Source organism: Necator americanus, chromosome III, assembly GCF_031761385.1.
Source record: "Necator americanus strain Aroian chromosome III, whole genome shotgun sequence".
Lineage (NCBI taxonomy): Eukaryota > Metazoa > Nematoda > Chromadorea > Rhabditida > Ancylostomatidae > Necator > Necator americanus.
Genome location: NC_087373.1, coordinates 5,656,614 through 5,668,801, shown reverse-complemented (window position 1 = coordinate 5,668,801; position 12,188 = coordinate 5,656,614). Strand labels below are relative to the sequence as shown.

Genomic DNA, 12,188 nt, shown 5'->3' with positions numbered 1-12,188 from the left:
CCACTATAACTCATCCACCGATTCTCATTAACAATCATTTTTAGCAGTCATCGTACAGACTTCGTGTTCGAGTCAGCGACGGGATGTGGGAGGTGCAAACCGGAGCTGCTATAAACGTGTTAGACATCAATGACAATGCACCAATTTTCGACAAAAATCGATATGTATTTGTTGTAAATGAATCACAGGTGCGTTACAGTTGAACATTCAGCTTCTTCTTTTTCGTCGTACTTTTGTTTTTGTATTTTTTGTCTCGTGTCGCATTCTTACGACAATTATCGTAGCATGATCACTTCTCGAATTAATATGTTAAATTACTGTTCTGACAGCTGTCTCTTCTTAGCTGTAATCTTTCAGATAAACCAACCAATTGGGAAAATCAGTGCATCAGATGCTGATGAAGGTGCCAATGGTGCTGTGCACTATCGTTTCCACCAAGATGTACGCTATTTATCCATTGACGTCCTCAGTGGTGATCTCTTGCTGCTAAAAGTGCCTGAGAAAGGAGTGACTACGGTAGGTGCTGCTTGACCAATCGTCTTCAAAGTAAGCCAGATGCTTTCTTTGTGCGAAAGCTTCATAATCATTTGCTTAGTTGCAACTCAATCTCGTTTTTCCCCTCAATTTTTTTTCTGGTGAATGAGATTGAGTACGTAGATATTGTGGAAGAACACCCCAATTCATTTTTATCCGTTTTCTGCATTATTTGTAGCATAAGCTTCAATTGCATAAATTAATATAGAAATAGGCATTAAATGTTTGTTTTGTAACCTTATCTTCCAAAAAAGAAATATGTCAAAGACTTGCTCAGCAGTGACTTAGTATTTTTTAGGTGACAGCAATTGCCCAGGACAATGGGATAAAGGCAATGTCATCATCCGCGCTGGTTACCGTGGTACTCCCTTTGAAACGCGACAAACCTTGCGATATTGCACTAAACAAAGCCACCGCTAAAGGCATTCGCCTTGGCAGGTTGGAGGAATACTGTAGTGACCTCACCGATAAGCAAGTGGGTGGAGTTTGTGGGCTTAGTGTGGAAGTTGTATTACCAGTCAATGTGTCGATTTTCAAGGGTTCTTCTGTTGCGAGACAGTTTTTGGCAGACGACTCGCACGTCGTAGTTGATAACGATGGGAACATCATAGTGGCCGATGATATTCCAAAAGTTGGCGATGAAATCACCACTGAGTTAATTAGTGAACTGGAAAGTGGGGCAGCTATGATTCGTCAGTTAAAGTTGGAACTGAGCCAAGGCAACCATCACTCGCCGCAACTCAAAGAGAAAGTGTAAGAAGAATCGACCAGTTGATTTTTTCCCTGCGGATTATTATGAATTAATATGAATTATTACCTTTTCAGATTTCACTTTACTGTTCCCGAGGATCTTGCAGAAGGTGATTTAGTTGGAGTGATTGCCGCCGACGACGTTGACGTGGGTCTCGCAGGGAGGATCTGGTATCGCATCCTGCCGGGAAATGACTTCCCTTTGCGAATGTATCCAAATGGAACGATTGTAGTGAACGGAACGTTTGACTACGAGTCGCAGAAGAGATACGTGTTTAATGTGTCCGCTATCGATCGAGGTCAACCGTCAAGAAATGGTCAGTGGCTTTGTATGGTTGTTGGCACCATTCCAGAACGGCAACGTTTTTGCTTCAGCCAGCGCACAAGTGGTGGTTGATCTACTGGACGTTAACGATAATCCGCCAATGCTTCAAGTCAATGAACTAGTTTACGCAGTAAGAGAGACGCTATTTTCTATTCATTTATTGATTTGCTTCTAAAATGTCGCTCTTTAGATCACCTCTTTCCATGATGTCATCTGTCCTCCTGTCCTTGACGTCGACACACCTACAGAAGATTTACAATTCTTCATTAACACGGCTGGTGTCACTACCGCAGGCGTTCACGGATGCATGAAGTTTAATAATACCTTGCCTTCTGTGGTCAACTGGATCGTTTCCGATGACAATCAATCGATAATTGTAAAGGCGAAGCTAGTAGATATGATTCCCAAACAACCGGACATTTCGGACGAAAATGTTAGAGTTAGCGAAAACGCTGTGGATAGCACTATACTTGCTTCCTACGGTGTCGCAGTGTTTGTTAACCAGAACGATCAACTGTCCGTAGAGTCAAACGAAGTTCGGGTAAAGGGTGGACGTAGAGTGCACAATGATCAACTGAAAGTATACGCGAAGTCAAAGTTTGGACGAGTTTTTCGAAGGTAAGCACATTTTCTCTTCGAATACGTATTTCACTCAATTCGCTGCTGTCTCTCGCTTCCGCCAACCATCTTAGCCCCATTCACTGTATGACTAATACGCTTGAAGCCGGATATTCCTTAGTTATTTCAGAGCTGAACCGATTGTCTCTGCTTCTCGTCCACTGTCGCTTCTCTTGCTCATGTTTCACTTAAGAACTTGGTTAATTTAATCTTAGCCCTGATACTGTCGCTGCATAGACACTCGAACAGAAGGTTTTTAAGGTTTTTTTAGGCTCACTGACAATCTCTAAGTGACATTTTCACGTTTCTCATTGCTGGAGTGCTTAAATTCACTTCACACCTGAAACATTATCCTACTGTATTCCTCCCTCTCCATCACTTTACCGTTCCACCCAGTACGACTTGGTTTTGAGATAGTGATCCATTTTTCAGTTCCACCTTAACGATGACTTCGACGCGAATCGCCCCGCCACCTATCTTCCCTAAGGATTCCTATCATTTCAATGTCAGCGACAAAACACCGCCAGATACAGTAGTCCACGATTTTGGAATGACAGTTCCTGCTGATTGCCGCCTGGAAGCCGTATTGGGTAATAAACAAAAGGTTAGGGCTAGCAAAAGATATTGCATGCTTTAGCAGAACATCCATTTTACACAGTTTCCGATATCTGACAATTTCAGACATTCTGTTTGTTTCCAAGCGGTTTGTTCTCGGTTTGTGGACAATTGAGGAAACAAACCTACAACATCCTTGCAGAGGTGAAACTTTCAATGTTTTTGATTTTTGTGTTTCATTAATTAAATAATTGACTTAGGTGATCTGTGGGAACAGAACATTTTCGCATAGCGAGGTAGTGGTTACTGTACTCCCAGCGGTTGTCGAGAACATCATCCTGGTTGGATTTGTTCGCGAGAATTCCCCAACCGCTGTGATTGGTCAAATTCCAGCTGATCAAGGAGAGAAATTCTCTTATATCATAGGAGAAAAGCGACTAAGAGAGGTAACATCACATTCGATCGCGCACTTTTCGTCTCTTAATAGAATATCGTTAAAGAAAGGAGTGGGCATGGCCTAATTACAGTATTCTCCAGATATTTTCCGTGTCAACTGATGGAGTTCTTACGTCATTGAGACCACTAAAAAGATCACAGCGTAGTATCTACAGTATTCCGATCAGAGCTCACTCCTCCACGGGGCAACATTCTACGAGAAGATTCATTGTAAGTACTTTAGAAATCCTTTTCATTGCACTTCATCAACGTACCACGCAGTATGGTTGGAAAATCCCACAATAATTCCATTTTTAGGTGTTTGTTGACAAAGACAGTGAGAATGCGACAATAGTCCCAAAGATCAATGCAACTGTTTTGTTAGCGGATACAGCGAGTGAATTTCATCTCAACGACGTACTTCTTCGAGAAAAGCCGATTTGCAGACCTGACAATAATGAGCGATACGAGGTAAATTAAATATTTTCTATTTGATCAATATATCTTGAGCCAGCTTAGATGATGCGAGAATAAATGAGTATTAAAGGCAGGGTATCGCTAAATTAACGTAGTGTGGAAATCTCATGAAAAATATAGAGGTTGGGGTGTAGATTACAAAAATGAACGTGCTCATGCTCAATTTCCCCTCATCGTTCTAAAAAAAATGGCGTGTGAACGGCGTCCAACTTACTTCGTAAGAACCAACGCCGTTTCCCACACTGTTTTAAGGAGGATTGGAGAAACTGACCGACTAGAGGAAACTATTCGTGATTTAAACCCTGAACTCTACGTTTTTACTGAAGTTTACACACGACGTCAATTTTGTGATAGGATGTTTTTAAGGACAAGCAAAAATGAGCGAGATTTAGACGTTGTAGTGGAAGTCTTCTGGCTATAACGAATAAACAATTTTTTGATTAATATTCCAGGTCTCTACAAAATGTCACTTCACGATTGAGCAACCGATCGATGGCGACGTTCTCAATGCATCAATTGGCGATAAAACGGTGAAACTTGTTCTACATGCTCGACGACTTCGTGCGGAACTCGAGAAGTCGATGCTTCAACTCGTCCTCTATGCATCACCCGGCGGAATTGCTGCGTTTCTCACGGAAATGAAGCGAACCTACGCTGACTTAGTAAGAACCACAAACTTTGAACTTTGATCAAAAATGCATTCTGTACATTCCTGCAAATTTTACAGGATTTTTACCCCATCGCGGTGGACGTGAGCGCTCATCGTTACACGCTTTTGTTGGCAATCATTGATCGCAATCGAAAAGTGATCGCCGCGAATGATTCACGGGACATCATCCGAATGCTCTTCCAGAAGTATGAGTTCCCCCACGTGCTTCTTGAATCAGCGGAGACAAACTTGTGTGCCAACAAGATTTGCGAAAACGGAGGTGAATGTCGCCAGCAAGTGTTGTGGAAGAAGCAAAGTTGGACATTTTTCGAAACAGATTCGATTTGGACAATTCCTGATGGAATTGTTCTCCCCAGGTCAGGATTGAAAATACCTTTTGATTTCTTCTCAAGACCACAATTAATTACAGATGCGACTGCACCGCCGGCTTTACTGGTGACACCTGTGAGGAGGAGAAATACTGCGACAAAACCACGTGTTCAGATGGAATGTGCACAGAAAACGGAGACTGTGTGCGAGATTGTGAGAAGACTTGCAAGCAGTGAGTTTCACAAATGTTGATCGAATCAACTAGCATGATTTCGTCCGCTAGTCCGCTGGGCTCATCTCACTCGCATTAACCTCCGGAAACTAAACAAAACCAGCAAATTTTCAACCATCTTCGTCCTATAGTCCTATCCACGGAGTCCAAAGTAAAGGCACAAAATTGAGACAGCACGCTCACATTATAAGTTAGTATATAACATATCAGACAATGAACCAGCCGATATTGCTTGGACATTAATGGCACTTCTACCTCCTTAATGAGGATGTGAACGAGTTTCTCACACAAATCCAGCGCACTCCAGCCACGGTTGTTTCTTTACATTTGCATAACCCACTATCAAATGATTTACAGTGCCTGAAAACACTTAATCGTGACGGAACAGCTGTAATAATCCAATATTTGATACGAAAAACCAGTACACTTGATCAGTTAAGCCCCTTGGTTGGAGTTCGAAGCTTCGAAAATCCACCAGTGAGACATTTTAAACATCTGTGCTAGATTGCGGTCTTCCACCCTTCTGCGGCTTTCTCTCTTCTATAGGAGTAATACTTCGGAAAAAATGAACGCTGTTTTACACAACTCTGACACATTCACGACTCTACTAGTTTAAAATATATTTCCAACCACTCAGAAATAAACCTTCCATGTTCCGAAAAGAATCCTCAGTTTTTGAGATTTTCTTCTGAACAAATTGGCGAAACATTATCGAACCACTGAATGTCACAATTTCAGAGGCATCTGCAGAGCTGGAATTTGTGAGTGCAGGACAGGTTTTGCTGGTGCTGACTGTTCCATGATAGTGTTCGGCAAGGCCACAGAAAGGAAGTACAAGAAAGTCAAGGAGAACGCAAAGAAGCAGACAAAAACACGGAAATCTTCATGCTCTGATCTGAGCTGTGGCGATGGCGTTTGTCATCTGGAACATGGTCGTCCGAGTTGCCATTGTGCGGGTGGATTCGAGGCACAGGATTGTTCTTATGGTGAGTGAGCTGTGTGTGTCCTTTCAAAGGACGAGATTTTCTTCGTGGTAATAGCAAGCGTTTTTTAAGGTTCACATGTCGCCTCAATGCATAAGGGTTTCATCACTCTTACACCAACCGACCAATTGCAAATAGAGCTGGCGTTGAATTATTCCCCGCTAGCCAACCAGGAATTTTGCAACGGTAGTCAATCAATATCGATTGAATTTCGGACGCGCAAATCGCATGGGACCATTCTGGCTCTCTCCTATGAGGCAGAGTTTGCTGTCATCGAGGTAAAGTCCATATGTCAATCAATCCATGATCAATTATACTTTCCTGGAAATTTGAGTGTATGGGTGGAGCATCGACTACCACTCTGCTGTAGTTTTTCCACCCATATGTTGCAACTTTAATATTTAGTTTCTGATCCGTATCATTGTTTCATCAAGAATGTTAATTATTTATTTGATATAATTTCAGCTCCATTCTTCTCATGTTCGCTACCGTGTTTTCGACAGTTACCGTACTCCCATCGAAATCACTCTCGGCGGCCAAAACATGGACGACGGTAACTGGCACGAGGTTGTGCTTGAGCTTAGCGAGGATCGTAAAACGGTAAGCATTTTGGCCAATGCCTATTGAGAAATCAGACAGCAGGCAACGAAAGTGAACTGTAGCAGACAAGCAGCAGCACGCGAAGTTTAGAAGGTTTAGCAACGTTACGTTGCGCAGGGACTGCATCTCCTAGAGTCGCGGAAGAATAAAAAAATTCAGTTTAATATCTATGGGAGATATTCATGTTAAAGTTCCATCAGTAAACTATCTTCAAAATGGTTTCATCGTCAGCACTTGCTTTAGTTTTGGAAAATAACAACAAAATAATTCAAAGTTCTCTTTTCTTAAAACCTTGAAGTATACTTCTGTCTATATTTTATAGTAGTGTGTTTGCGAGGATTTATCTAAACACTAACCCAGGATGTTATGACACTTGAATAAATGTAGGACTGTTCCAAACAACCTCTACTTAGGCCTCAATGGACGGCGCGAAAGGCGAAGCGTCAGGGAAATAAAGGGTTCCATCTAAAAAACCTTGCAGGTACGCTGTAAGAAGATAAAAACAAAGTTGTTTTTTTCAGATCACCTTCAAAGTAGACGGAATCGGTAAGCAAGCAGTGTCTCGTATGGTGCTTCCAACAATTCTATCGTCTGATTTGAAACGCGTCCAGCTTGGTGTCAACGCACTAAGAGGGTAAGCGTTCACTGATTTTTCATGGAAAAAACAAAACTTGGGTCTCAGTTGGGCGTGTCCAGCTGCTTCGCTGTAAAGTCTACCAAATAAGCCCCAGCACTTTGATTCATCATCCATAGAGTTCGCTTTAAGATGGCTGCAAATTTAGCAGCCAATCCTACCTCTTCCCTTTCTGACCCTTAATTATTTTGAATTTCTTCCAAGTAAGAAAAAGTTCACCCTCTCATCATTTCCCACAGGTGCAGCTCTCCAAATACGAAATTCACCAATCCACCAAAGGGCCGTCAATAATTCAGATTGAGTTACTGCCCTTACAGGACATTGCTTAAATCATGAGGTGCAACTCATGATTTAAGCAATGTCCTGTAAGGGCAGTAAGGTCCGCAATGTCCTGTAAGGCTCGGCTCGGTCTCAATGGAAGAAATCTATCCTCATCGAAAACAATAGAATTAGTAGAAGCTTTGTTATAGGAGGAGGTACGAGCGAAAAGGTGTGCAACTCCTAGCACAAAATCGTAAAGAATGGCTGTTCTCTGAATAGCAAAGAAAACATTGCTATACAAACTAACGAAAATTAAGCGCAGTTCTTTCCCTTCTAAAATGAAAATTCGGAAGATCTTTGAGTGTTATCTGAGAGCTAATTTGATCTTGAAATGAACTGAGGGACAATATATTAAGTGAAATTATGAAAGATGACATGAGCCTGCTATTTAGTGATTTCTAATAATCCTATTCTGTATGGATTCTCTTTCATGATATCTGTTAAAGGCAGCGTATCGCGATTTTGACGTGGTGCGGAACCCATTGAATTGATATAAAATATTGAAAGAGTAGAGTTCAAATAGTAGATTGATGATTCTACTCATCTTTCTCCAATCATCGTTAAAAAAATGGCGCTGGAACCACTTTAGTTCTTACGAGATGCGTTAGAACGCTCCTCTATGTACACGTTTCAATCCTCTTAGCAACCTGTTCAATGGTTTCAGTTGAATAGACAGGTGAGAAAACATTACTGATCTTCGAGCACTCTAACTTTGATGCAGCGCTTGCACCAGGGTCTTCGTCGGAAAGAACGCCATTTTTTTTTTAAGAAAAAAGAAAGATGTGCGGAACTTCGCTGTGTTCCGCAATCTACCGCCCAAACTCTACACTTTTGCTCTGGGTTCCGCACCACGTAAAAATTGTGATAAACTGATTTCAATGTTAATCAGTAGCAACATACACAAACGTCACGATAACTATAAAAAGAAAGAAAGAAAAGAAGAATATATAAAAGAATCTTCTTATCGGCTGTTGTGTTAGGACTTACAAAACAACGCTCCCTAATAAAATAACCTTCTTTCACTTAATTCAGACAATTCTCTGGTTGCCTGCGTCGATTTGTTATCAATGGCCATTTACAACCGATAAATAGTGAAGAGACGCTATCCGAAGAGGTTTGGATTTCTCGACTTCGAGTGTTTTCGAGCGTTACAATTTTTCGCTTCAGTACTTCACTCGAACATTGAGCGGTGACGTTAGCTCCGAGTGTCATATGGGCTCAACCCAAGTTGCACTGTTCCAAAAACCTGGGGTCATCGCGTCAGTTCTATGCGTGGGCGTACTAGCAGCTGCGGTTCTTGTCGTCTTTACGATTGCACGTTTAACGAAGCGGCGACATGCATCAAAAGAAAGCACTTGGCAACGCACACAGGTACTCCTTGCATGGAGGGTGAAGATGAACTCACACTGAAATTATTTCCAGGAAATCGATGCCTACGCAATGCACAAGCCACAGATTACAAATAGTCATGGCCATATTAATCAGGCAATGACCACATCCGTTGAGGGTTCGATTTATGCGTCCGCGGATGGTTATGAGACACCTATTCATCATCATGTTGGCAACAGCAATGTTTTTTTTTTTTCTGCTAAATGCATCTCTTTCAACGGGCTGTATTCTAGAACCGTCATCGCGAGTCAAAACCGAGCTCGAAGTCTAGTCGTACAGTAGGAGATGTTGTGCTAGCGGTGAGAAGGTGGGTGTGTCCGTCCCGTTGTTCTTCCACAGTTCTTTCCCTCAGTTCACAAATCAACAAACAATTATGCAATCTCTTGTAGTATTTCAGCAATCCAGCGCACGCCGACCAGTATTGCACTTCGTCGAGAAGCAACAACGCGGTATTAATTTTTTTTTTCAGAACATCCCCACAAAATCAAGTTTAAATTAATATAAACTTTGTTATAGGAATCGGAACCGCAGCGCCGACAATCACAGAGGATGTATAGAAGCGTAGCTTATTTTTGATATTATCAGAGGTTCCAAGCGAAAATGCCGGTATCATGTTGATAGACATTAAATGCATAGCTTTATCCATGCCTATTCATAGACTTTCAATATGGGTAGATCTCTTTCATTGATCGTTGATTAATTGCTCGCAGTAGATCATGATTTCGACTACGTGCAGTGTCTCATATTCTAGTCCTTTATATTGTTTATTGCTTCACAGGGAAAATAAATATATTAATTTTGATTCCAAAATAACTGATGAGAACAACGTGGGTTGTTTGCCTAAGCCCCGCTCCATCTATTGTGACTATCTGAGAAAAATAAATGCTATGATTTTTTGGCAGGTTTTCTTCCCGTCGAGAAGGGATACTACCACATGGTATACTCGCAAAGTTGCTTTGAAATTGCTCGCAACCAAACATTAAGTAAAATAAAAAGGATACAGTGCCTGGCGTTAATCAATCCGTTTGGGATACACCAACACGTTCACTTCAATTCAGAATCGTTTGAGGTTAACGAATGCGTATTCAACTCATTTGCAGTATTTGCTCTGATAGCACTCGGAAAATCCCTACTTGAAAGTTATAGAAAATCCATCGAATTGGCAGAATGAGACATGACAATTTCTACATTAGAACAGTTTTGTCATTTGTTGTCCTTTCTTTATCACCTTTGCGATAGGTTTTGTTGTCAAATGCCATCACGGATGTTCTTTTTTTCGTCGTTATTGTGGACTGAGAATACCAACAAGCTCATCCAAAGAACGCAAAGCAGGAAGGAATTTATCAGTGCTACTTCTCAACATCTTGAGACCGGAAAGCTGACTATCTAGGAGACCTAACGAAGCATTTTTTGACCCGTCAATAGTGCAACGTGTACACATGTAACCCATATTTATACCTCGTCTTTTTTTTCACGCTACAACAGTTCACAAAGATTGGGAATAATGTTTTAAACGGATTACCTTGTCTGCATTAAACTGATTCAGGGGATTAAAGCGCACAACTTCATCGCTTTTCTCTTTCTCCAAATTCAAAATATCACTGATGTGAAAAAACTTACCTCGAATACTTGTTGTAAGGTAGTCCTGCCTTAGTTCGTGTAACGGGCCCATCTACGCATGTGCACACTGTCGCCAGAAGTAAAACCTGAAGTGCACAGCTAGTAAATGTAGCCGTCGTAAATGTATCTTAAAAATCCTGAATGCTTTCTATACGATCAGGGGCTTAAAGGAATCATTCACTGATGATTTTGATTTTCCAAGCTCTGACGAAGGTGATAGCGCCACCAACGTTAGCTGTTGATAAAGAGAGTTCCACACCAATCTTGGTCACAGCTCAAGTGAATCAATAAAAAAAAGCTAAATATTGCAAAAAGGCCACAAATCAAAATCAAACCCAAATCTAAAAGTTTTCAGAAATATTTCTCCTCACAGATTGCCGGAAACCGACATTTAACAATTCAGAACAATTCTTTTTATTAGTAGAAGTCGTCTAGATCAATGACACTTAGTCGACCCTCGAACTATAACGACAACAAAATAATTTCATTAACACAGACATTCTCCCCGTTTATCTTTCGTTTAAGAAAAAAAATACAATAAATTCCGTCACATAAAGAACAGGCAGCGATTTTCCCTTGGAGGCTCGACAAAAGCGAGCCTACTCGTCTAGTAGATATTTAAACGAAACATGATTACTTGTTTGCTTGACGCTTCCTATGTGTGTTTTTAACGTACAAAAACCAACTGGCTTCACTGTTTGTACAGACACCATCTGTCAGGTAACGTGTATCCGGGTAAACTAGTCCAAAAACTCTATTGAACTGATTAAACAGTGCAATTATCCCAGCATAGCGTTGCGAAATAAGATTTATCATTATTTATCATCGTTCATCAGTGATTTTATCAATAATATCTATCTCAACTCATTCAAGAAGAAAAAACTAGAGGGTTCGAACACCATATGGCTTAGGAAGGTCCTAGTAAATCTCCGGACTTTTCCAAGCTAGTACTTATTCGTGAAGGAACGACATAGAGCGGGCACTTTCTTTTCTTCTTTTTTTTTCTTCGAACCGGCTTAATATAATTTTTCCCCTACTGATTATGGTTTGATGAATTCAGAAACTTCGCAAAAGCTTAAAAAGCTCGGCTAAACCTTAATACAAATAATTGGAGCAAAGAACAGTTCGCCCATTGCTAATCTCCACTCTTCGATCATCATATCAAAGCGAAGATATGCACGAACTCGCACAGACGAAGTCTTTCGAAGTATTAATTTCAAATACACGTGAAGGCAGATTCCATAGCTAGCGGAAACATTTAAAAAATGTTGTTCTCATATTATCGTAGTCAGATAAAAGCACTTATCCGTTGCTTTAGAAAGGCTACAGTGTGGACATCAATATATAAAGTTCGAAATAGTCTGCGTAGAATTAAATTCCAAAAATTCCAAATACGCGGCATAGCACAGGGACATCGTCCGCGTCTCGGTAAACAAATAAATACGGTGCAGCTTACCCCCGCTGAGGTATTATTACCTTTTCGCGCACTTTCGCTATGGCGCAGCTTTGCATAAGGGGAGCAACACCACGTCAATGGCCAGCATCCGTGCGAATATATTTGCTCAGTTGCCACTGGTGGATAGAAACTAGATTTGAAGGAATAACTATTGCAGTTACACTTCTTCACACTTACATGTTTTGCATTTAAGCTCTTTCTTCAAGGATCCATCCAAAACGTCGCAGAAAACTTCGCGTAGAGCATATGGATTCCGCGGCAAAGGCATTCGGAGGATTCA

The 12,188-nt window shown here is 41.1% G+C and overlaps 1 protein-coding gene across 4 annotated transcripts in view; it reads left to right on the top strand.

Moving 5' to 3' along the window:
- RB195_008692 (uncharacterized protein) overlaps positions 1-9,408 on the top strand; it is a gene marked incomplete at both ends in the record, with an annotated part of 30,268 nt that extends 20,860 nt beyond the window's left edge. For 2 of the 4 annotated variants that reach the window (XM_064195317.1, XM_064195316.1), the window contains 24 exons: positions 45-188; positions 358-516; positions 833-1,009; positions 1,073-1,287; positions 1,360-1,601; positions 1,660-1,739; positions 1,800-2,227; positions 2,660-2,831; positions 2,909-2,986; positions 3,043-3,228; positions 3,536-3,688; positions 4,147-4,356; positions 4,422-4,720; positions 4,774-4,905; positions 5,644-5,891; positions 5,961-6,166; positions 6,354-6,488; positions 7,010-7,122; positions 8,476-8,557; positions 8,611-8,814; positions 8,866-9,000; positions 9,066-9,131; positions 9,230-9,281; positions 9,349-9,389. In XM_064195317.1, the coding sequence (XP_064046460.1) occupies positions 45-188; positions 358-516; positions 833-1,009; positions 1,073-1,287; positions 1,360-1,601; positions 1,660-1,739; positions 1,800-2,227; positions 2,660-2,831; positions 2,909-2,986; positions 3,043-3,228; positions 3,536-3,688; positions 4,147-4,356; positions 4,422-4,720; positions 4,774-4,905; positions 5,644-5,891; positions 5,961-6,166; positions 6,354-6,488; positions 7,010-7,122; positions 8,476-8,557; positions 8,611-8,814; positions 8,866-9,000; positions 9,066-9,131; positions 9,230-9,281; positions 9,349-9,389 (3,957 nt within the window). Of the gene's footprint in view, positions 1-44; positions 189-357; positions 517-832; positions 1,010-1,072; positions 1,288-1,359; positions 1,602-1,659; positions 1,740-1,799; positions 2,228-2,659; positions 2,832-2,908; positions 2,987-3,042; positions 3,229-3,319; positions 3,449-3,535; positions 3,689-4,146; positions 4,357-4,421; positions 4,721-4,773; positions 4,906-5,643; positions 5,892-5,960; positions 6,167-6,353; positions 6,489-7,009; positions 7,123-8,475; positions 8,558-8,610; positions 8,815-8,865; positions 9,001-9,065; positions 9,140-9,229; positions 9,282-9,348 lie in introns of those variants that run through there. The other 2 variants (XM_064195314.1, XM_064195315.1) reach the window with 2 other exon arrangements.
- Positions 9,409-12,188: the final 2,780 nt, after the last annotated feature.